Below are 27,025 nucleotides of genomic sequence, written 5' to 3' on the forward strand. Positions count from 1 at the left end.
ACTACCTCTATAACAGGGAAACATTTACATATAGAACCTCAGAGTCCAGACCTAGTAGTCATTACTAGTGATGAGCGGCGGGGGCCATATTTGAATTTGCCATCTCCACTGCGGAGGGAAGAGCAAGAAGCAAGGACACCATGAGGGAGGCCAATTTTGTTTCTTGTACTTCTTTTCGGTATATATAGGAATTATATGGCGGAGTCTTATGTGTTAGTGGAAACACTACAGGTGGAGGTCTCCCAAGGTTGGTCCCTCTATACCACTGTCTCCCAACCAGGGTGCCTTCAGCTGTTGCAAAACTACAACTCCCACCATGCCCGGACAGCCGTTGGCTGTCCGGGCATGCTGGGAGTTGTTGTTTTGCACCAGCTGGTGGCACCCTGGTTGGGAGACACTGCTCTATACACATACAGTCATGACCGTAAATGTTGTCCCCCCTGAAATTTTTCTAGAAAATGAAGTATTTCTCACAGGAAAGGATTGCAGTAACACATGTTTTGCTATACACATGTTTATTCCCTTTGTGTGTATTGGAACTAAACCAAAAAAGGAGGAAAAAAAGCAAATTGGACATAATGTCACCAAACTCCAAAAATGGTCTGGACAAAATTATTGGCCCCTTTCAAAATTGTGGATAAATAAGATTATTTCAAGCATGTGATGTTCCTTTATACTCACCTGGGGCAAGTAACAGGTGTGGGCAATATAAAAATCACACCCGAAAGCAGGTAAAAAGGAGAGAAGTTCACTTAGTCTTTGCATTGTGTGTTTGTGTGTGCAACACTAAGCATTAGACAACAGAAAGAGGAGAAGAGAACTGTCTGAGGACTTGAGAACCAAAATTGTGGAAAAATATCAACAATCTCAGGTTACAAGTCCATCTCCAGAGATCTAGATTTGTCTTTGTCCACAGTGCGCAACATTATCAAGAAGTTTACAACCCATGGCACTGTAGATAATCTCCCTGGGCGAGGATGGAAGAGAAAAACTGATGAAAGGTGTCACGCAGGATAGTCCGGATGGTGGATAAGCAGCCCCAAACAAGTTCCAAAGATATTCAAGCTGTCCTGCAGGCTCAGGGAGCATCAGTGTCAGCGCAAACTACCCGTCCACATTTAAATGAAATGAAACGCTATGGAGGAGACCCAGGAGGACCCCACTATGGAGGAGACCCGGGAGGACCCCACTATGGAGGAGACCCGGGAGGACCCCACTATGGAGGAGACCCAGGAGGACCCCACTGCTGACACAGAGACATAAAAAAGCAAGACTACATTTTGCCAAAATGAACCTGAGTAAGAAAAAAATCCTTCTGGGGAAATGTCTTGTGGACAGATGAGACCAAGATAGAGCTTTTTGGTAAAGCCCATCATTCTACTGTTTACCGAAAACGGAATGAGGCCTACAAAGAAAAGAACACAGTACCTACAGTGAATATGGGGGAGGTCAGTGATGTTTTGGGTTGTTTTGCTGCCTCTGGCACTGGGGGCCTTGAATGTGTACAAGACATCATGAAATCTGAGGATTACCAACGGATTTTGGGTCGCACTGTACAGCCCAGTGTCAGAAAGCTGGGTTTGTGTCCGAGATCTTGGGTCTTCCAGCAGGACAATGACCCCAAACATACGTCAAAAAGCCCCAGAAATGGATGACAACAAAGCGCTGGAGAGTTCTGAAGTGTCAGCAATGAGTCCAGATCTAAATCCCATTGATCACCTGTGGAGAGATCTTAAAATTGTTGTTGGGAAAAGGCGCCTTCCAGTAAGAGAGACCTGGAGCAGTTTGTAAAGGAAGAGTCCAACATTCCGACTGAGAGGTGTAAGAAGCTTATTGATAGTTATAGGAAGACACTGATTTCTGTTATTTTTTCCAAAGGGTGGGCAACCAAATATTAAGTTAAGGGGCCAATAATTTTGTCCAGACCATTTTTGGAGTTTGGTGACATTATGTCCAATTAGCATTTTTTTGTCCTTTTTTGGTTTAATTCCAATGTCCGGGCATGCTGGGAGTTGTAGTTTTGCAACATCTGGAGGTCTGCAGGTTGAAGACCACTGTCCTAAAGGATCCTTTAGAAATAAGATTTTAGAGGGTGGGAGATCTACTTGTAGTGAACTTTAATTTTCAGTCTAAAATTTTTTAAAACAATATTTATATAATTATTTTTTACAGATGGAAAACGGAAAATACATCCCTCTGCTGATCGCCGCCGGAGGAGGAGGAAGAGCGTATAGGGCAAAAACCAACATCATCCACCAGGAGAGGCTAGAGAGTAATTCCACCACGCTGGGGATCAATGGAAAATCTGGGGCAGCAGGTACATTATGGGTTAATTAAAAAAAAATAATTTTTTACAAAATTAAAGACAAAAAAGTTATTATTTACTCAATGCCCATGAACTGTAAAATGTTCTAGAAGTATCAAGCGATAAGCTTAAAGGGGTCCTCTAGTGGAAAACCTTTTTTTTTGGCTCCAGAGAGTTATACAGCTTTGTAAATTACTTCTATAAAAAAAAATCTTAATCCTTCCACAACTACCGTATTTTTCGCCCTATAGGACGCATCCGGCGTATAAGACGCACCCAATTTATAGGTGCAAAATCTAAAAAAATTTAGATTTTGAACCCAATAGTGGTCTTCAACCTGCGGACCTCCAGATGTTGCAAAACTACAACTCCCAGCATGCCCGGACAGCCGTTGGCTGTCCGGGCATGCTGGTAGTTGTAGTTTTGCAACATCTGGAGGTCCGCAGGTTGAAGACCACTGCATAGGAGGTAATACTCACGTGTCCCCGCCGCTCCGGACCCGTCACCGCTGCCCTGGATGTCGCTCCTTCGCTGTCGCCGTGTCCCCGTCGCTCCGGAACGTCTCTGCTGCCGGCCGGGTATCCTCGCTCTCCGTCGCCGCCATCACGTAGTTACGCACGTGACGCACGTACGCGATGACGAGGAAGGAGAGCGCCGGCCATACAGGGGATCCCTGAACGGAGAAGACACCGAGGAGGCAGGTAAGGTCCCTCCCGGTGTCCTGTAAGCACTAACCCGGCTATTCAGTCAGGCGGTGAAATCGCGGCGGTCCCCGAACAGCCCGACTGAACAGCCGGGTTAGTGTCACTTTCCCTTCAGACGCGGCGGTCCGCTTTGATCGCCGCGTCTGAAGGGTTAATACAGGGCATCACCGCGATCGGTGATGTCCTGTATTAGCCGCGGGTCCCAGCCGTTGATGGCCGCAGGGACCGCCGCGATAGGGTTGTATTCGCCGTATAAGACGCACCGACTTTTCCCCCCCAGTTTTGGGGAAGAAAAAATGCGTCTTATACAGCGAAAAATACGGTAATCACCTGCTGTATGCTCCAGAGGAAGTTGTGTAGTTCTTTCCGGTCTGACCACAGTGCTCTCTGCTGACACCTCTGTCCATGTCAGGAACTGTCCAGAGCAGGAGAAAAATCCCCATAGCAAACCTCTCCTGCTCTGTACAGTTCCTGCCATGGACAGAGGTGTCAGCAGAGAGCACTGTGGTAAGACAGAAAAGAACTACACAACTTTCTCTGGAGCATACAGCAACTGATAAGTACTGGAAGGATTAAAATTATTAAATAGAAGGAAGTCATTTACACCAGTTGATTAGAAAAAAATTGTTTTCCACCTGAGTACCCCTTTAAAATAGATTCCATCACTGACACATTCACACTGAAGCTATTAAAGGGGTACTCCGTTGAAAAACTTTTTTTTTTTAAATCAACTGGTGCCAGAAAGTTAAACAGATTTGTAAATTACTTCTATTAAAAAAATCTTAATCCTTCCTGTACTTATTAGCTGCTGAATACTACAGAGGAAATTCTTTTCCGTTTGAAACACAGAGCTCTCTGCTGACATCACGAGCACAGTGCTCTCTGCTGACTTCTCTTTCCATTTTTAGGAACTGTCCATGGTAAAAGGAAATTCCCATAGCAAACATATGCTGCTCTGGACTGTTCATAAAATGGACAGAGATGTCAGCAGAGAGCACTGATGCTCGTGATGTCAGCAGACAGTTCTGTGTTTCAAAAAGAAAAGATAATTTCCGCTGTAGTATTCAGCAGCTAATTAGTACAGGAAGGATTAAGATTTTTTTATTAGAAGTAATTTACAAATCTGTTTAACTTTCTGGCGCCAGTTGGTTTAAAAAAAAAAAAAAAAGTTTTTCACCGGAGTACCCCTTTAAACCATATCCTTGTAATACCCTGTCTGACCTGATGGTGTGCTATTCAGGGAGTATCATACAGCACACTGCACTTCAGTTCAAGCACTTGGAAGTTTTTACAGCTCCACCTAGTGGACATTTTCTATGTTAGCATTAGGACAAAGGTTAGAAGAACTGTCAAATCTCTGAATATCATATGAAAATATAAAATCTGTGACCCTTGTCCTTCTGTTTTCCCTCTGTAGGAGGAGGAGGGGGCTGGAGCCATCGCACATCAGTTCCCTGGGCAGGAAAATCCCTTTTGGATGGCGGAACTGGAGGGGAATCCTGTCCACAGGCCATCAAGAAGTGGGGGTGGGAAACAAGAGGGGGCTTCGGAGGTGGAGGAGGAGGCTGCTCCTCAGGTGGGGGAGGCGGAGGATATATAGGTAAGAACCATATATTAATGTTATTTGTCATTTTATTTGTTTCTGACAATGTAATAATAACATATGTATTATACAGAGTATATCATTATCTGGGACAAGTTATATATCTCCTGTATATAGTGATAAGGGCCGTACTGGTATAACCTGGTATATACTGTATATAATATATATGTACAGCTGGTATAAGTTATATATCTCCTGTATATAGTGATATGGACCATGCAGGTATAACCTGGTATATACTGTATATAATTATATATGTACAGCTGGTATAAGTTATATATCTCCTGTATATAGTTATATGGACCATGCTGGTATAACCTGGTATATACTGTATATAATTATATATGTACAGCTGGTATAAGTTATATATCTCCTGTATATAGTGATAAGGGCCGTACTGGTATAACCTGGTATATACTGTATATAATATATATGTACAGCTGGTATAAGTTATATATCTCCTGTATATAGTGATATGGACCATGCTGGTACAACCTGGGTATATACTGTATATAATATATATGTACAGCTGGTATAGGTTATATATCTCCTGTATATAGTGATATGGACCATGCTGGTATAACCTGGTATATACTGTATATAATATAGATGTACAGCTGGTATAAGTTATATATCTCCTGTATATAGTGATATGGACCATGCTGGTATAACCTGGTATATACTGTATATAATTATATGTACAGCTGGTATAAGTTATATATCTCCTGTATATAGTGATATGGACCATGCTGGTATAACCTGGATATATAATGTACATAATTATATATGCACAGCTGGTATAAGTTATATATCTCCAGTATATAGTGATATAGACCATGCTGGTATAACCTGGTATATACTGTATATAATTATATATGTTCAGCTGGTATAAGTTATATATCTCCTGTATATAGTGATATGGACCATGCTGGTATAACCTGGGTATATACTGTATATAATATATATGTACAGCTGGTATAAATTATATATCTCCTGTATATAGTGATATGGACCATGCTGGTATAACATGGGTATATACTGTATATAATTATTTATGCTCAGCTGGTATAAGTTATATATCTCCTGTATATAGTGATATGGACCATGCTGTATAACCTGGTATATACTGTATATAATTATATATGTACAGCTGGTATAAGTTATATATATCTCCTGTATATAGTGATATGGACCATGCTGGTATAACCTGGGTATATACTGTATATAATATATATGTACAGCTGGTATAAGTTATATATCTCCTGTATATAGTGATATGGACCATGCTGGTATAACCTGGGTATATACTGTATATAATATATATGTACAGCTGGTATAAGTTATATATCTCCTGTATATAGTGATATGGACCATGCTGGTATAACCTGGTATATACTGTATATAATTATATATGTACAGCTGGTATAAGGTATATATATCCTGTATATAGTGATATGGTCCATGCTGGTATAACCTGGTATATACTGTGTATAATATATATGTACAGCTGGTATAAGTTATATATCTCCTGTATATAGTGATATGGACCATGCTGGTATAACCTGGTATATACTGTATATAATATATATGTACAGCTGGTATAAGTTATATATCTCCTGTATATAGTGATATGGACCATGCTGGTATAACCTGGGTATATACTGTATATAATATATATGTACAGCTGGTATAAGTTATATATCTCCTGTATATAGTGATATGGACCATGCTGGTATAAACTGGGTATATACTGTATATAATATATACCGTATGTACAGCTGGTATAAGTTATATATCTCCTGTATATAGTGATATGGACCATGCTGGTATAACCTGGTATGTACTGTATATAATTATATATGTACAGCTGGTATAAGTTATATATCTCCTGTATATAGTGATATGGACCATGCTGGTATAACCTGGGTATAAACTGTATATACTGTATATAATTATATATGTACAGCTGGTATAAGTTATATATCTCCTGTATATAGTGATATGGACCATGCTGGTATAACCTGGGTATATACTGTATATAATATATATGTACAGCTGGTATAAGTTATATATCTCCTGTATATAGTTATATGGACCATGCTGGTATAACCTGAGTATATACTGTATATAATTATACATGTACAGCTGGTATAAGTTATATATCTCCTGTATATAGTGATATGGACCATGCTGGTATAACCTGGGTATATACTGTATATAATTATATATGTACAGCTGGTATAAGTAATATATCTCTTGTATATAGTGATATGGACCATGCTGGTATAACCTGGTATATACTGTATATAATTATATATGTACAGCTGGTATAAGTTTTATATATCTCCTGTATATAGTGATATGGACCATGCTGGTATAACCTGGTATATACTGTATATAATATATATGTACAGCTGGTATAAGATATATATCTCCTGTATATAGTGATATGGACCATGCTGGTATAACCTGGGTATATACTGTATATAATATATATGTACAGCTGGTATAAGTTATATATCTCCTGTATATAGTGATATGGACCATGCTGGTATAACCTGGGTATATACTGTATATAATATATATGTACAGCTGGTATAACCTGGTATATACTGTATATAATTATTTTTGCTCAGCTGGTATAAGTTATATATCTCCTGTATATAGTGATATGGACCATGCTGGTATAACCTGGGTATATACTGTATATAATATATATGTACAGGTTGTATAAGTTATATATCTCCTGTATATAGTGATATGGCCCATGCTGGTATAACCTGGTATATACTGTATATAATATATATGTACAGCTGGTATAAGTTATATATCTCCTGTATATAGTGATATGGACCATGCTGGTATAACCTGGTATATACTGTATATAATATACATGTACAGCTGGTATAAGTTATATATCTCCTGTATATAGTGATATGGACTATGCTGGTATAACCTGGTATATACTGTATATAATATATATGTACAGCTGGTATAAGTTATATATCTCCTGTATATAGGGATATGGACCATGCTGGTATAACCTGGTATATACTGTATATAATATATATGTACAGCTGGTATAAGTTATATATCTCCTGTATATAGTGATATGGACCATGCTGGTATAACCTGGTATATACAGTATATAATATATATGTACAGCTGGTATAAGTTATATATCTCCTGTATATAGTGATATGGACCATGCTGGTATAACCTGGTATATACTGTATATAATTATATATGTACAGCTGGTATAAGTTATATATCTCCTGTATATAGTGATATGGACCATGCTGGTATAACCTGGGTATAAACTGTATATAATTATATATGTACAGCTGGTATAAGTTATATATCTCCTGTATATAGTGATATGGACCATGCTGGTATAACCTGGTATATACTGTATATAATATATATGTACAGCTGGTATAAGTTATATATCTCCTCTATATAGTGATATGGACCATGCTGGTATAACCTGGTATATACTGTATATAATTATATATGTACAGCTGGTATAAGTTATATATCTCCTGTATATAGTGATATGGACCATGCTGGTATAACCTGGTATATACTGTATATAATATTTATGTACAGCTGGTATAACCTGGTATATACTGTATATAATTATATATGTACAGCTGGTATATACTGTATATAATTATTTTTGCTCAGCCGGTATAACCTGGACACTATTTGGTATATTGTTGTACATTTATATACATGCTATAAGGTAAGCAGTTCATTGTATTCGGTGATTTACTGTATCTTGGAAGTTGGTAAAAGTTGCAGAATATAAAGGTGACTTATTCGGGGGCAGATGAGATAAACGACTTTGGTTTATTACCAGTGTAAAGTCTTGAAGACGTTATATTTGTAGTAATGTATTATAGAACATTATCCTGTCTTATTCTGCATTATTTAGTGATTTATTTCCACACTCGGGAATTTCCGGAGCATTTTTCGCTCTCAGGTATGGGAGCGCAGACACTGTGCTGAGGTCATGGAAAACCTGACGAGAGACGCGCATTTATCATCCCTCTGCTGTTTCTAAGACACCATGGGACCCAGGTTAACTTAAAGGGGTACTCCACTGCCCCAGCGTTCTGAAAATGTTATCCCGAAAGGCTGGGTGCGGGCTGCGGGGGTCGTGGCGTCACGGTCATGCCCCTTGTGATGTCACGCCCCCTCAATGCAAGTCTATGGGAGGGGGCGTGGCAGCCGCCACGCCCCCTCCCATAGACTTGCATTGAGGGTGGGTGGCGTGACGTCAAGGGGCGTGGCCATGACATCACAACCCCCGCAGCCCGCACCCAGCATTCAAAACAAAATGTTGAGAACGCTGGGGCAGTGGAGTACCCCTTTAAAGAAGCACTCTAGGAATTTTTTTTTTTAATGCTTCTATAGTGCAGCATTGGCTATTATAAGACAATAATGTAGAGGTTCTTGTATATGACTTGTGCTTACCTGTTTTAGCTAAAGTGGCAGGCATAAGTTTGCAGACATACTGCTTGCAATTCCATCACTGAAATGATTTCTTAAAGGGGTACTCCGCCCCTAGACATCTTATCCCTTATCCAAAGGATAGGGGATAAGATGTCAGATCGCCGGGGTGCCGCTGCTGGGGACCCTGGGGATCGCTGCTGCGGCACCCCACCATCATTACAGCACAGAGCGAGTTCGCTCTGTGCGTAATGACGGGCGATACAGGGGCCGGAGCATCGTTACGTCACGGCTCCGCCCCTCGTGACATCACGGCCCGTCCCGTTAATGCAAGTCTATGGCAGGGGGCGTGATGACCGCCACGCCCCCTTCCCATAGACTTTTATTGACGGGGGCGGGCCGTGACGTCACGAGGGGCGGAGCCGTGACGTAACGATGCTCAGGCCCCTGTATTGCCCGTCATTACGTGCAGAGCGATCTCGCTCTGCACAGTAATGATAGTGGGGTGCCGCAGCAGCGATCCCTGGGGTCCCCAGCAGCGGGACCCCGGCGATCTGACATCTTATCCCCTATCCTTTGGATAGGGGATAAGATGTCTAGGGGCGGAGCTTTAATGCTCCCTGCCATTCCCAGAGAGTGGAGGGAGTCTGATCACTGCACCTGGTCATCTTATTTAGACTGCTGGTGCTGGAGGTCACTCAGGGGAACTCATTAGACTCAAAAGTGGGTTGGGGTCAGTTCACATTATCTGCAGTTTTGATGTGTTTTTCTAATAAAAGTGCATTTTTTAGAGAAAAAAAATCTGACCTGCAATTACAGCTGAGATGTTGTATGAAAATCTTTGGGCTGTGTTTATTCTGCTTTTTTTGTTTTTTTTTACACATGACGTTTTACTGTGTCTTGCACAATTGTGGTAAAATAGCACAATTTGTGCCATGATTTTTTTGAAAATATCCTGATCCCATAGAGGGAGCAGCAGTATATGGATAGAGCTGGTGGAGGGGAGTTATATAACTACTATATATCCTGATCCCATAGAGATAGCAGCAGTATACAGATAGAGCTGAAGGGGAGGTATATAATTTCTATATATCCTGATCCCTTAGAGAAAGAGCTGGAGGGGAGGTGTATAACTACTATATATCCTGATCCCATAGAGATAGCAGCAGTATACAGATAGAGCTGAAGGGGAGGTATATAATTTCTATACATCCTGATCCCATAGAGAAAGAGCTGGAGGGGCGGTGTATAACTACTATATATCCTGATTCCATAGAGATAACAGCAATGTACAGATAGAGCTGGAGGGGAGGTGTATACCTACTATATATCCTGATCCCATAGAGATAGCAGCAGTATACAGATAGAACTGTAGGAGAAGGGTCTGGGAGCTGGCCAGAGGGATCTGATAGGTGATGATGTCATCCTGTAGTTCACAGGAAATCAGCTGACCCAGGTCTGACCACTTCTTCTGACACATTAAACTGTGATTTTCTGTGGGTCAGACTGGTGATCACATGACCCAGCTACAGTAATGCAACACATAGATGAGGCTGTGCTGAAATAAAACAGATGGTGCTGTAGGACTAGTAATGGTGAGTGTGCATGATATGGTCGAAAAAAATAAAAACATGGAGTGCTTCTTTAAGAGCTTGCCCCTTGTGGCTCTACTTTCTCTTTCTCAGAGCTAAACCCAGCAGCACATGTTTTTCCTGTTTTTACAATGCATCAGTGCAGGTACATGGAGTCTGGGGAAAGTCATAGATTTGTTGTTCTCATGTGTTTAGCTTAGACTGGATACATTGTAGCAAATCGTCACAATTCTCATTCTTTGTCAGGCTGTGAGAGGGGAGGAGGAGGAGTAGAGGCGAGGCACCTGATTGGATCACAATCGGCCCTGATCAGGAATAAGGGAGAAAATATTTATTATCTAAAATACCCCAAATCTGCAGGTTAAGCCATGAAATAAATAATATACACTGCTCAAAAAAATAAAGGGACCACTACGATAACACATCCTAGATCTGAATGAATGAACTAATCGTATGAAATACTTTCGTCTTTACATAGTTGAATGCGCTGACAACAAAATCACCAAAAATTATCAATGGAAATCAAATGTATCAACCCATGGAGGTCTGGATATGGAGTCACACTCAAAATCATAGGGGAAAACCACACTACAGGCTGATCCAACTTTATGTAATGTCCTTAATACAAGTCCCAATGAGGCTCAGTAGTGTGTGTGGCCTCCACGTGCCCGTATGACCTCCCTACAATGCCTGGGCATGCTCCTGATGAGGTGGAGGATGGTCTCCTGAGGGATGGCCTCCCAGACCTGGACTAAAGCATCCGCCAACTCCTGGACAGTCTGTGGTGGATGGAGCGAGACGTCCCAGATGTGCTCAATCGGATTCAGGGGAACGGGCGGCCAGTCCATAGCATCAATGCCTTCCTCTTGTAGGAACTGCTGACACACTCCAGCCACATGAGGTCTAGCATTGTCTTGTATTAGGAGGAACCCAGGGTCAACCGCACCAGCATATGGTCTCACAAGGGTTCTGAGGATCTTATCTCGGTACCTAATGGCAGTCAGGATACCTCTGGCAAGCACATGGAGGGCTGTGCGGCCCCCAAAGAAATGCCACCCTGCACCATTACTGACCCCCCCCGCCAAACCGGTCTTCCTGGAGGATGTTGCAGGCAGCAGAACGTTATCCATGACGTCTCCAGATTCTGTCACGTCTGTCACATGTGCTCAGTGTAAACCTGCTTTCATCTGTGAAGAGCACAGGGCGCCAGTGGCGAATTTGACAATCTTGATGTTCTCTGTCAAATGCCAAACGTCCTGCACGGTGTTGGGCTGTAAGCACAACCCCCACCTGTGGACGTCGGGCCCTCATACCACCCTCATGGAGTCTGTTTCTGACAGTTTGAGTGGACACATGCACATTTGTGGCCTGCTGGAGGTCATTTTGCAGGGCTCTGGCAGTGCTCCTCCTGCTCCTCCTTGCACAAAGGCGGAGGTAGCGGTCCTGCTGCTGGGTTGTTGCCCTCCTACGGCCTCCTCCATGTCTCCTGATGTACTGGCCTGTCTTCTGGAAGCGCCTCCATGCTCTGGACACTACACTGACAGACACAGCAAACCTTCTTGCCACAGCTCGCATTGATGTGCCATCCTGGATGAGCTGCACTACCTGAGCCACTTGTGGGGGTTTTAGACTCCGTCTCATGCTACCACTAGAGTGAAAGCACCGCCAGCATTCAAAAGTGACCAAAACATCAGCCAGGAAGCATAGGAACTGAGAAGTGGTCTGTGGTCACCACCTGCAGAACCACTCCTTTATTTGGGGGGTGTCTTGCTAATTGCCCATAATTTCCTTATTTCCACCTGTTGTCTGTTCCATGGGAAATTGATTGTCAATCAGTGTTCTTCCTGAGTGGACAGTGGGATCTCACACAAGTGTCAGTGACTTGGAGTCACATTGTGTTGTTTAAGTGTTCACTTTATTTTTTTTGAGCAGTGTATAAAGTTGTCCCATTTCTCCCGGCAGGAGGTAACGCAGCAGAAGACAACAGCCCCGATGCGGACGGTTGGGATGGGGTTTCCTACATCAGTCCCCTGGGGGTTCTGTACACCCCTCCTCTTAAAGGTAACTATTCTTCACTTGCTTGATGCAGATGGTGATTTGGATCCACGTGGAGTGCACAAAACTTAAAGGGGTACTCTGCCCCCAAAGGATAGGGGATAAGATGACTGACGAACTTCCTGCTGCACCCCGCGTTTGTTTAGAGCGTCGGGTGCAGCGCAGGAGGCTCGTAACGTCACGGCCGTGTCCGCTCGTGACAACATGGCCACACCCCCTCAATGCAAGTCTATGGGAGGGGGCGTGACCGTGACGTCACGAACCTTCGCCCCGCATAACCAGTCATCCGGCATGGAGCAAAGTTTGCTCCATGCATTGGATGTCTGGGGTGCCGCAGCTGAGATTGCGGGGGTCCCCAGCGGCTGGACCCCCATGATCAGACATCTTATCCCCTATACTTTGGGTAGGGGATAAGATGTCTTGGGGAGAAGTACCCATTTAATTGCGAGAGCATGTGACAGGAAGTGTTGTCAGAGAGGCACAGGAACAGAGGAGCTGCAGACATTGCCGCAGTTCTGAGTGGCATTAAATCTTTTTTATGAATTAATTAATACATTTATTGTTTTTTAATCCTAGTGACTGAAAGCCACGGAGAAGTGGAGATAAAGCTGAACCTGAACTGTAGCCATTGTGAGATGGACGAATGTTACCTGGACCCAGAATCTCAGGAGCTGATGTGTCACTGTGAGCTGGGCCGGGTGCTGGCCGAGGACGGGGTGTCCTGTATCGGTAAGAACAGAAGGATTGTACTATTGAAATGTATTATTGTTACTGGTAAGATGGTAGCATAGACCTAATAACATTGACATAGTAACAAAGATATAGTATTATACTAACACAAATACTGTAACATGGATATAGTAACGTAGTAACATGGATATAGTAACGTAGTAACACAAATACTGTAACACTGACATAGTAACGTATTAACATGGATATAGTAACGTAGTAACAAGGATATAGTAACAAACTAACACAAATACTGTAACTCTGACATAGTAACGTATTAACATGGATATAGTAACGTAGTAACAAGGATATAGTAACGTACTAACACAAATACTGTAACACTGACATAGTAACGTATTAACATGGATATAGTAACGTAGTAACAATGATATAGTAACATACTAACACAAATACTGTAACACTGACATAGTAACATATTAACATGGATATAGTAACGTAGTAACAAGGATATAGTAACATACTAACACAAATACTGTAACACTGACATAGTAACATATTAACATGGATATAGTAACGTAGTAACAAGGATATAGTAACATACTAATACAAATACTGTAACACTGACATAGTAACATATTAACATGGATATAGTAACGTAGTAACAAGGATATAGTAACGTAGTAACATGGATATAGTAACGTAGTAACAAGGATATAGTAACATACTAACACAAATACTGTAACACTGACATAGTAACATATTAACATGGATATAGTAACGTAGTAACAAGGATATAGTAACATACTAACACAAATACTGTAACACTGACATAGTAACGTATTAACATGGATATAGTAACGTATTAACATGGATATAGTAACGTAGTAACATGGATATAGTAACATGGATATAGTAACGTATTAACATGGATATAGTAACGTAGTAACATGGATATAGTAACATACTAACACAAATACTGTAACACTGACATAGTAACGTATTAACATGGATATAGTAACATAGTAACACAAATACTGTAACACTGACATAGTAACGTATTAACATGGATATAGTAACGTAGTAACATGGATATAGTAACATAGTAACACAAATACTGTAACACTGACATAGTAACGTATTAACATGGATATAGTAACGTAGTAACAAGGATATAGTAACATACTAACACAAATACTGTAACACTGACATAGTAACGTATTAACATGGATATAGTAACGTAGTAAGAATGATATATAGTAATGTAGTAACATGGATATAGTAATTTAGTAAGAATGATATAGTAACGTAGTAACAATGATATAGTAACATACTAACACAAATACTGTAACACTGACATAGTAACGTAGTAACACAAATACTGTAACACTGACATAGTAACGTAGTAACACGCATATAGTAACGTAGTAACACAAATACAGTAACACTGACAGTAATGTAGTAACACGGATACAATAACATACGAACACAAATACTGTAACACTGACGTAGTAATGTAATAACACAGATATAGTAACGTATTAACATGGATATAGTAACGTATTAACATGGATATAGTAACATGGATATAGTAACGTATTAACATGGATATAGTAACGTATTAACATGGATATAGTAACGTATTAACATGGATATAGTAACGTATTAACATGGATATAGTAACGTATTAACATGGATATAGTAACATGGATATAGTAACGTATTAACATGGATATAGTAACGTACTAACACAAATACTGTAACACTGACGTAGTAATGTAGTAATACAGATATAGTAACATTAACATGGATATAGTAACGTATTAACATGGATATAGTAACATGGATATAGTAACGTATTAACATGGATATAGTAACGTATTAACATGGATATAGTAACATACTAACACAAATACTGTAACACTGACGTAGTAATGTAGTAACACAGATATAGTAACATTAACATGGATATAGTAACGTATTAACATGGATATAGTAACATGGATATAGTAACGTATTAACATGGATATAGTAACGTATTAACATGGATATAGTAACATGGATATAGTAACGTATTAACATGGATATAGTAACGTATTAACATGGATATAGTAACAAACTAACACAAATACTGTAACACTGACATAGTATTGTAGTAACACGGATATAGTAGCATAACAAACAGTGACATCAGAGCTCTGAATAAATAAATATATAAAGTACAATAAGTGCCGGCATTTACATATATGTCCCAATATAAAGTGCTGACGATGCATAATAAAGTGATACATAGACTAATACCTCCAGATCTTTGCTAAACATAATACAATATATCCATTTAAGCATATCTTATAATGTTTATGGCTCTGTGGATGTAAAAATAAAAGTTATGGTTCTTAAAAGGCTAGGAGGAAAAAACACAGAAAGGCAAAAAGTTTTAAAAAAATGGTCTGGTGGAAAACTGAATACAGGATTAAATCTTCCGAACACAAATAGTAAGAACAACTTCGTAAAACACTGACCTAGTAACAAAGTAACACAGATGTGATAACATAATAATATTGGGTAATTTTGATGATTTTCTCATTATTTTGGATACAGCACAATGTTAAATTTAAAAAAAAATTATTTTCCAGACGATCAGATGCAGTCGGCCCAGGAGACTCATCTCCCTCTATCTCTGGTGTTATCCATCGTGACATCAGGGCTGGTGGCTGCCCTCATCCTGGCCTTCTCTGGTATCATGATCGGTGAGTTAGACGACTGTTAGTATTTCCCGACCAGTGTGCTTCCAGCTTATGCAAAACTACAACTCCCAGTTACACTGGGGTCAAGCTACCTACCTGCAGGGGGTCCTACCTACAGAGGCAAACATCCTAAAGGGTAGAGGAGGGTACATGGGTGACAGAGGGTTGTAGAGGAGGGTACATGGGTGACAGAGGGTTGTAGAGGAGGGTACATGGGTGACAGAGGGTTGTAGAGGAGTGTACATGGATGACAGAGGGGTGTAGAGGAGTGTACATGAGTGACAGAGGGGTGTACAGAGGGGTGTAGAGTAGGGTATATGGATGACAGAGGGGTGTAGAGGAAAGTACATGGATGACAGAGGGGTGTAGAGTAGGGTATATGGATGACAGAGGGGTGTAGAGTAGGGTATATGGATGACAGAGGGGTGTAGAGTAGGGTATATGGATGACAGAGGGGTGTAGAGTAGGGTATATGGATGACAGAGGGGTGTAGAGGAGTGTACATGGATGACAGAGGGGTATAGAGGAGTGTACATGGGTGACAGGGGTGTAGAGGAAAGTACATGGATGACAGAGGGGTGTAGAGGAAAGTACATGGATGACAGAGGGGTGTAGAGGAAAGTACATGGATGACAGAGGGGTGTAGAGGAAAGTACACGGATGACAGAGGGGTGTAGAGGAAAGTACATGGATGACAGAGGGGTGTAGAGGAAGATACATGGATGACAGAGGCGTGTAGAGGAAGATACATGGATGACAGAGGGGTGTAGAGTAGGGTATATGGATGACAGAGGGGTGTAGAGTAGGGTATATGGATGACGGAGGGGTGTAGAGGAAGGTACATGGATGACAGAGGGTTGTAGAGGAAGGTACATGGATGACAGAGGGGTGTAGAGGAGTGTACATGGATGACAGAGGGGTGTAGAGGAAAGTACATAGATGACAGAGGGGTGTAGAGGAAGATACATGGATGACAGGGGTGTAGAGTAGGGTATATGGATGACAGGGGTGTAGAGTAGGGTACATGGATGACAGAGGGGTGTAGAGTAGGGTATATGGATGACAGAGGGTGTAGAGGAAGGTACATGGATGACAGAGGGGTGTAGAGTAGGGTATATGGATGACAGAGGGTGTAGAGGAAGGTATATGGATGACAGAGGGGTGTAGAGGAGTGTACATGGGTGACAGAGGGGTGTAGAGGAGTGTACATGGATGACAGAGGGGTGTAGAGTAGGGTATATGGATGACAGAGGGTGTAGAGGAAGGTATATGGATGACAGAGGGGTGTAGAGGAGTGTACATGGGTGACAGAGGGGTGTAGAGGAGTGTACATGGATGACAGAGGGGTGTAGAGTAGGGTACATGGATGACAGAGGGGTGTAGAGGAGTGTACATGGGTGACAGAGGGGTGTAGAGGAGTGTACATGGATGACAGAGGGGTGTAGAGTAGGGTACATGGGTGACAGAGGGGTGTAGAGGAGTGTACATGGGTGACAGAGGGGTGTAGAGTAGGGTATATGGATGACAGAGGGGTGTAGAGGAGTGTACATGGGTGACAGAGGGGTGTAGAGTAGGGTACATGGATGACAGAGGGGTGTAAAGGAGTATACATTGGTGACAGAGGGGTGTAGAGGAAGGTACATGGATGACAGAGGGGTGTAGAGTAGGGTATATGGATGACAGAGGGGTGTAGAGTAGGGTATATGGATGACAGAGGGGTGTAGAGTAGGGTATATGGATGACAGGGGTGTAGAGGAAAGTACATGGATGACAGAGGGTGTAGAGGAAGGTACATGGATGACAGAGGGGTGTAGAGGAGTGTACATGGGTGACAGAGGGGTGTAGAGGGGAGCAGTACATGAAGCTGAGCAGGGTACATGGATGACAGAGGGGTGTAGAGGAGTGTACATGGGTGACAGAGGGGTGTACAGAGGGGTGTAGAGGATTGTACATGGGTAACAGAGGGGTGTAGAGGAGTGTACATGGATGACAGAGGGGTGTAGAGTAGGGTACATGGATGACAGAGGGGTGTAGAGGAGGGTACTTGGTTGACAGAAGGGTATAGAGGAGTGTACATTGGTGACAGAGGGGTATAGAGGAGTGTACATGGGTGACAGAGGGGTGTAGAGGAGTGTACATTGGTGACAGAGGGGTGTAGAGGAGTGTACATGGGTGACAGAGGGGTGTAGAGGAGGGTACATGGGTGACAGAGGGGTGTAGAAGAGTGTACATTGGTGACAGAGGGGTGTAGAGGAGGGTACTTGGATGCCAGAGGGGTGTAGAGGGGAGCAGTACCTGAAGCTGAGCAGGGTGCTGTTGTTCCGGCTCCAGGCTCAGCAGTGCCGCACCTGCTCCATCCCACTTCCCTATCAGTCTGCTGGGGGACCAGGGAAAATCCTGAGGCCAGAGCCTACATTGCCAGGAGGAGGATCGGAGCCGCAACATCTTCCATTTAAAAAATGGGGGCGGTTTCGGCACCATCTTTCCCACTGGAGCGTGATGGTACCCCTGACAGGGCCTGCTGGCACCCCGGTTGGGAATAACTGTATTAGGCTGGGTTCACACCACGTTTTTGTAGTACTGTTCCCGTATTAGGTTTTGAGGAATCCGTTTTTTTTATCAAAAACCTGACTAATCTGTATCAAAACATGTACAGTTTGAAAAATTATATACGGTTGCATCCGTTTTTTAAGAAAAAAACATATACGTTTTTAACTTTTCACTCTATTATGAATAAAGTTTCTCTTGTTTGATTGAAATTCCAATAAAAAAAAGTGTGCAAAGTAAAAAACCGGATGGTGAAAACAGGATTGAACCTTACGCACATACGGTTCCCATTGACTCCCATGTAAAAAAAAAAAAAATAATTATACGGTTTAATACGGTTTTTCACCCGGACCAAAAAGCGTGGTAGGCTACGGTTTTGGGTACGGGAAATAAACAGACAAAACCGTACAGGATGAAAAACAGACACAACCTGATGCATCGTTTTGTATACGGTTTTCAATGGAGAGTCAATGCATACGGTTTTGAATACGGTTCGGTGCGGTTTTCAAATTGAAAACATATACGGGAACTGTACTGCAAAAACGTGGTGTGAACCCGGCCTTAGACATCGGTATTGAGTGTCGTCATTGTTCACGCATTTTGTATTCTCTATTTCTCCAGTATATCGGAGGAAGCACCAAGAACTGCAGGCCATACAGATGGAACTACAAAGCCCAGACTACAAGCTGAGCAAAGTGCGGACGTCCACCATCATGACAGATTACAACCCCAACTATTGCTTTGCCGGCAAGGTGACCTCCATAGGTGACCTGAAGGAGGTGCCAAGGAAGAACATCTCCCTGATAAGGTAACAGAGAGAGGATTATATAATATAACGTATACACCCGACTACAGTCACACCCCAGCACATACTGTGAGTTATGTCTCCTGCAAAGCATGGTGGGAGATTTAAATTTTATTACTATGTAACAGGACGGGTAAATCAACCGCAGATCAACATAAAGGGGGACTCCAGCGATGATTCAGATAGTCAATAGTTCTTTGGATGTTCACAGCCTCCTAAACAGTTCTGTACCAAAAACAAGCGCCTGTGACTGACGGATGAGGATGTAAAGGACATGAAGTTCAAATGGAGCATCAGGAATGGGGAAGAAAGGGGATTTAGGTGACTGTGAATGTAACATGGTAGTTGGTGGCAGACGGGCCCGGTCTGAGGATTTCACAGACTGCTGATCTAATGGGATTTTCACTCACAGCCATCTATAGGGTTTCCAGAGAACGGCCCAAAAAAAGAGAAGTGAGTGACCATTGTGTGGAGGAAAATGCCTTGTTGGTGTCCGAGGAGAACGAGCAGACTGGTTTGAGATGACAAAAAGACAACAGTAACTGAAATAACCCAAGGTATACAAAATACCATCTCTGACCGCACAACACCTCAAACCTTGAAGCAGATGGGCTACAGCAGCCAAAGACCACACCGGGGGGGGTCACTCCTGTCAGTGAAGAACAGGGAACTGAGGCTACAATTCACACAGGTCACCAAAACTGGGCAACGGAAGTTGGAAGAATGTTGTCTGGTCTAATGGGTCTTGATTCCAGCTGTCACATTCAGATGGGTCAGAATTTGGTGTAAACAACATGAAAGCATGGATCCCTCCTGCCTTGTATCAGCGGGTCAGGCTGGTGGGGGTGTAATGGTGGGGTGGGGGACATTTTCAGGGCACTTTGGGCCCCTTAGTACCTATTGATCCTGGTATAAACACCGCAGCCTACCTGAGTATTGTTACTGACCATGTCCGTCCCTTTATGACCACAGTGGACCCATCTTCTGATGATACTTCCAGCAGGACAATGCCACATGTCATCTTCTACAGGACATGAGGTCATTGGACTCCAATGGCCTCCACAGTCACTAGATCTCATCCAATAGATCACCGCTGGGATGTGGTGGAACCGGAGATTCTCATCATGGATCCGACAAATCTACAGCAACTGTGTGATGTCATCATGTCCATATGGAGGAACTGTGTGATGTCATCATGTCCATATGGAGGAACTGTGTGATGTCATCATGTCCATATGGAGGAACTGTGTGATGTCATCATGTCCATATGGAGGAACTGTGTGATGTCATCATGTCCATATGGAGGAACTGTGTGATGTCATCATGACCATATGGAGGAACTGTGTGATGTCATCATGTCCATATGGAGGAACTGTGTGATGTCATCATGTCCATATGGAGGAACTGTGTGATGTCATCATGTCCATATGGAGGAACTGTGTGATGTCGTCATGACCATATGGAGGAACTGTGTGATGTCATCATGTCCATATGGAGGAACTGTGTGATGCCATCATGTCCATATGGAGGAACTGTGTGATGTCGTCATGTCTATATGGGGGAACTGTGTGATGTCATCATGTCTATATGGAAGAACTGTGTGATGTCGTCATGTCTATATGGAGGAACTGTGTGATGTCATCATGTCCATATGAAGGAACTGTGTGATGTCATCATGTCTATATGGAGGAACTGTGTGATGTCATCATGTATATATGGAGGAACTGTGTGATGTCATCATGTCTATATGGAGGAACTGTGATGTCATCATGTCTATATGAAGGAACTGTGTGATGTCATCATGTCCATATGGAGGAACTGTGTGATGTCATCATGTATATATGGAGGAACTGTGTGATGTCATCATGTCTATATGGAGGAACTGTGATGTCATCATGTCTATATGGAGGAACTGTGTGATGTCATCATGTCTATATGGAGGAACTGTGTGATGTCATCATGTCCATATAGAAGAACTGTGTGATGTCGTCATGTCCATATGGAGGAACTGTGTGATGTCATCATGTCTATATGGAGGAACTGTGTGATGTCATCATGTCTATATGGAGGAACTGTGTGATGTCATCATGTCCATATAGAAGAACTGTGTGATGTCGTCATGTCCATATGGAGGAACTGTGTGATGTCATCATGTCTATATGGAGGAACTGTGTGATGTCATCATGTCCATATGGAGGAACTGTGTGATGTCATCATGTCCATATGGAGGAACTGTGTGATGTCATCATGTCCATATGGAGGAACTGTGTGATGTCATCATGTCCATATGGAGGAACTGTGTGATGTCATCATGTCCATATGGAGGAACTGTGTGATGTCATCATGTCCATATGGAGCAACTGTGTTATGTCAACATGTCCATATGGAGGAACTGTGTGATGTCATCATGTCTATATGGAGGAACTGTGTGATGTCATCATGTCTATATGGAGGAACTGTGTGATGTCATCATGTCTGTTACGCCGAGCGCTCCGGGTCCCCGCTCCTCTCCGGAGCGCTCGCAACATTCTCACTACGGCAGCGCCCCGGTCAGTTCCACTGACCGAGTGCGCTGCGATACCGCCTCCAGCCGGGATGCGATTCGCAATGCGGGTGGCGCCCGCTCGCGATGCGCATCCCGGCTCCCGTACCTGACTCGCTCTCCGTCGGTCCTGTCCCGGCGCGCGCGGCCCCGCTCCCTAGGGCGCGCGTGCGCCGGGTCTCTGCGATTTAAAGGGCCACTGCGCCACTGATTGGCGCAGTGGTTCTAATTAGTGTGTTCACCTGTGCACTCCCTATGTATACCTCACTTCCCCTGCATTCCCTCGCCGGATCTTGTTGCCCTTGTGCCTAGTGAAAGCGTTCCCTTGTGTGTTCCTAGCCTGTGTTCCAGACCTCCTGCCGTTGCCCCTGACTACGATCCTTGCTGCCTGCCCCGACCTTCTGCTACGTCCGACCTTGCTTTTGTCTACTCCCTTGTACCGCGCCTATCTTCAGCAGTCAGAGAGGTTGAGCCGTTGCTAGTGGATACGACCTGGTTACTACCGCCGCAGCAAGACCATCCCGCTTTGCGGCGGGCTCTGGTGAATACCAGTAGTGACTTAGAACCGGTCCACTAGCACGGTCCACGCCAATCCCTCTCTGGCACAGAGGATCCACCTCCTGCCAGCCGGCATCGTGACAGTAGATCCGGCCATGGATCCCGCTGAAGTTCCTCTGCCAGTTGTCGCCGACCTCACCACGGTGGTCGCCCAGCAGTCGCAACAGATAGCGCAACAAGGCCACCAGCTGTCTCAACTGACCGTGATGCTACAGCAGCTACTACCACAGCTTCAGCAATCATCTCCTCCGCCAGCTCCTGCACCTCCTCCGCAGCGAGTGGCCGCTTCCAGCCTACGACTATCCTTGCCGGATAAATTTGATGGGGACTCTAAGTTTTGCCGTGGCTTTCTTTCACAATGTTCCCTGCACTTGGAGATGATGTCGGACCAGTTTCCTACTGAAAGGTCTAAGGTGGCTTTCGTAGTCAGCCTGCTCTCTGGGAAAGCTCTGTCATGGGCCACACCGCTCTGGGTCACTGCCTCTGTACACTCCTTCTCGGAAATTCGAAGTGTCTTTGAGGAACCTGCCCGAGCCTCTTCTGCTGAGACTGCCCTGCTGAACCTGGTCCAGGGTAATTCTTCCGTTGGCGAGTACGCCGTACAATTCCGTACTCTTGCTTCAGAACTATCCTGGAATAATGAGGCCCTCTGCGCGACCTTTAAAAAAGGCCTATCCAGCAACATTAAAGATGTTCTGGCCGCACGAGAAATTCCTGCTAACCTGCATGATCTCATTCATCTAGCCACTCGCATTGACATGCGTTTTTCCGAAAGGCGTCAGGAGCTCCGCCAGGATATGGACTTTGTTCACTCTAGGCGTTTTTTCTCCCCGGCTCCTCTCTCCTCTGGTCCTCTGCAATCCGTTCCTGTGCCTCCCGCCGTGGAGGCTATGCAAGTTGACCGGTCTCGCTTGACACCTCAAGAGAGGACACGACGCCGCATGGAGAATCTTTGCCTGTACTGTGCCGGTACCGAACACTTCCTGAAGGATTGTCCTATCCGTCCTCCCCGCCTGGAAAGACGTACGCAGACTCCGCACAAAAGTGAGACAGTCCTTGATGTCAACTCTGCTTCTCCACGTCTTACTGTGCCTGTGCGGATATCTGCCTCTACCTTCTCCTTCTCTACTATGGCCTTCTTGGATTCCGGATCTGCAGGAAATTTTATTTTGGCCTCTCTCACCAACAGGTTCAACATCCCGGTGACCAGTCTCGCCAGACCCCTCTACATCAATTGCGTTAACAATGAAAGATTGGACTGTACCATACGTTACCGCACGGAGCCCCTCCTTATGTGCATCGGACCTCATCATGAAAAAATTGAGTTTTTGGTCCTCCCCAATTGCACCTCCGAAATTCTCCTTGGACTACCGTGGCTTCAACGCCATTCCCCAACCCTTGATTGGTCCACAGGGGAGATCAAGAGCTGGGGTACCTCTTGTTTCAAAGACTGCCTTAAACCGGTTCCCAGTACTCCCTGCCGTGATCCTGTGGTTCCCCCTGTAACCGGTCTCCCTAAGGCCTATATGGACTATGCTGACGTATTTTGCAAAAAACAAGCTGAGACTTTACCTCCTCACAGGCCTTATGACTGTCCTATTGACCTCCTCCCGGGCACTACTCCACCCCGGGGCAGAATTTATCCTCTGTCCGCCCCAGAGACTCTTGCTATGTCTGAATACATCCAGGAAAATTTAAAAAAGGGGTTTATCCGCAAATCCTCCTCTCCTGCCGGAGCCGGATTTTTCTTTGTGTCCAAGAAAGATGGCTCCCTACGTCCTTGTATTGACTACCGCGGACTTAATAAAATCACGGTAAAGAACCGCTACCCTCTACCTCTTATCTCTGAACTCTTTGATCGCCTCCAAGGTGCCCACATCTTTACCAAACTGGACTTAAGAGGCGCTTATAATCTCATCCGCATCAGGGAGGGGGACGAATGGAAAACTGCATTTAACACTAGAGATGGACACTTTGAGTATTTGGTCATGCCCTTTGGCCTGTGCAACGCCCCTGCCGTCTTCCAAGACTTTGTTAATGAAATTTTTCGTGATCTCTTATATTCCTGTGTTGTTGTGTATCTGGACGATATTCTTATTTTTTCTGCCAACTTAGAAGAACACCGCCAGCATGTCCGCATGGTTCTTCAGAGACTTCGAGACAATCAACTTTATGCCAAAATGGAGAAATGTCTGTTTGAATGTCAATCTCTTCCTTTCCTAGGATACTTGGTCTCTGGCCAGGGACTACAAATGGACCCAGATAAACTCTCTGCCGTCTTAGATTGGCCACGCCCCTCCGGACTCCATGCTATCCAACGTTTTTTGGGGTTCGCCAATTATTACAGACAATTTATTCCGCATTTTTTCCACCATTGTGGCTCCTATCGTGGCTTTAACCAAGAAGAATGCCAATCCTAAGTCCTGGTCTCCTCAAGCGGAAGACGCTTTTAAACGGCTCAAGTCTGCCTTTTCTTCTGCTCCCGTCCTCTCCAGACCTGACCCATCTAAACCCTTCCTATTGGAGGTTGATGCCTCCTCAGTGGGAGCTGGAGCGGTCCTTCTACAAAAAAACTCTTCCGGGCATGCTGTTACTTGTGGTTTTTTTTCTAGGACCTTCTCTCCGGCGGAGAGGAACTACTCCATCGGGGATCGAGAGCTACTGGCCATTAAATTAGCACTTGAGGAATGGAGGCATCTGCTGGAGGGATCAAAATTTCCAGTTATCATTTACACCGATCACAAGAATCTCTCCTATCTCCAGTCTGCCCAACGGCTGAATCCTCGCCAGGCCAGGTGGTCTCTGTTCTTTGCCCGTTTTAATTTTGAAATTCACTTTCGCCCTGCCGACAAGAACATTAGGGCCGATGCTCTCTCTCATTCCTCGGATGCCTCGGAAGTAGAGCTCTCTCCGCAACACATCATTCCTCCTGACTGCCTGATCTCCACTTCTCCAGCCTCCATCAGGCAAACTCCTCCAGGGAAGACCTTCGTTTCTCCACGCCAACGCCTCGGAATCCTCAAATGGGGTCACTCCTCCCACCTCGCAGGCCATGCGGGCATCAAAAAATCCTTGCAACTCATCTCTCGTTTCTATTGGTGGCCGACTCTGGAGACGGATGTTGTTGATTTTGTGCGGGCCTGTACTGTCTGTGCCCGGGATAAGACTCCTCGCCAGAAGCCTGCTGGTCTACTTCATCCTCTGCCTGTCCCCGAACAGCCTTGGTCTCTGATTGGTATGGACTTTATTACAGATTTACCCCCATCCCGTGGCAACACCGTTGTTTGGGTGGTCGTTGATCGATTTTCCAAGATGACACATTTTATTCCTCTTCCTGGTCTTCCTTCAGCGCCTCAGTTGGCAAAACAATTTTTTGTACACATTTTTTGTCTTCACGGTTTGCCCACGCAGATCGTCTCGGATAGAGGCGTCCAATTCGTGTCTAAATTCTGGAGGGCTCTCTGTAAACAACTCAAGATTAAATTAAACTTCTCTTCTGCTTATCATCCTCAATCCAATGGGCAAGTAGAAAGAATTAACCAGGTCCTGGGTGACTATTTACGGCATTTTGTTTCCTCCCGCCAGGATGACTGGGCAGATCTTCTACCATGGGCCGAATTCTCGTATAACTTCAGAGTCTCTGAATCTTCCTCCAAATCCCCATTTTTCGTGGTGTACGGCCGTCACCCTCTCCCCCCCCCCTCCCTACTCCCTTGCCCTCTGGTTTGCCCGCTGTGGATGAAATAACTCGTGATCTTTCCACCATATGGAAAGAGACCCAAAATTCTCTCTTACAGGCTTCATCACGCATGAAGAAGTTAGCCGATAAGAAAAGAAGAGCTCCCCCCACTTTTTCTCCCAGAGACAAGGTATGGCTCTCCGCTAAATATGTCCGCTTCCGTGTCCCCAGCTACAAATTGGGACCACGCTATCTTGGTCCTTTCAAAATTCTGTGTCAAATTAATCCTGTCTCTTACAAACTTCTTCTTCCTCCTTCTCTTCGTATTCCTAATGCCTTTCATGTCTCTCTTCTTAAACCACTCATCATCAACCGTTTCTCTCCCAAACTTGTTTCTCCCACTCCTGTCTCCGGTTCTTCTGATATCTTTTCCGTTAAGGAGATACTGGCCTCCAAAAAGGTCAGAGGGAAAACTTTTTTTTTGGTTGACTGGGAGGGCTGTGGTCCTGAAGAGAGATCCTGGGAACCTGAGGACAATATCCTAGACAAAAGTCTGGTCCTCAGGTTCTCAGGCTCCAAGAAGAGGGGGAGACCCAAGGGGGGGGGTACTGTTACGCCGAGCGCTCCGGGTCCCCGCTCCTCCCCAGAGCGCTCGCAACATTCTCACTACGGCAGCGCCCCGGTCAGTTCCACTGACCGAGTGCGCTGCGATACCGCCTCTAGCCGGGATGCGATTCGCGATGCGG

General features: G+C 44.0%; 1 protein-coding gene across 2 annotated transcripts in view; it reads left to right on the plus strand.

The window, feature by feature from the left end:
* The window catches only part of ALK (ALK receptor tyrosine kinase), a 1,017,868-nt gene that overhangs the window by 905,178 nt on the left and 85,665 nt on the right, over positions 1 to 27,025 (plus strand). For both annotated transcript variants that reach the window (XM_056568555.1, XM_056568556.1), the window contains 6 exons: positions 2,173 to 2,317; positions 4,427 to 4,609; positions 12,622 to 12,720; positions 13,291 to 13,443; positions 16,038 to 16,151; positions 19,317 to 19,503. In XM_056568555.1, coding sequence (XP_056424530.1) covers positions 2,173 to 2,317; positions 4,427 to 4,609; positions 12,622 to 12,720; positions 13,291 to 13,443; positions 16,038 to 16,151; positions 19,317 to 19,503 — 881 coding nt within the window. The remainder of the gene's footprint in view (positions 1 to 2,172; positions 2,318 to 4,426; positions 4,610 to 12,621; positions 12,721 to 13,290; positions 13,444 to 16,037; positions 16,152 to 19,316; positions 19,504 to 27,025) is intronic.

Source organism: Hyla sarda, chromosome 3, assembly GCF_029499605.1.
Source record: "Hyla sarda isolate aHylSar1 chromosome 3, aHylSar1.hap1, whole genome shotgun sequence".
NCBI lineage: Eukaryota > Metazoa > Chordata > Amphibia > Anura > Hylidae > Hyla > Hyla sarda.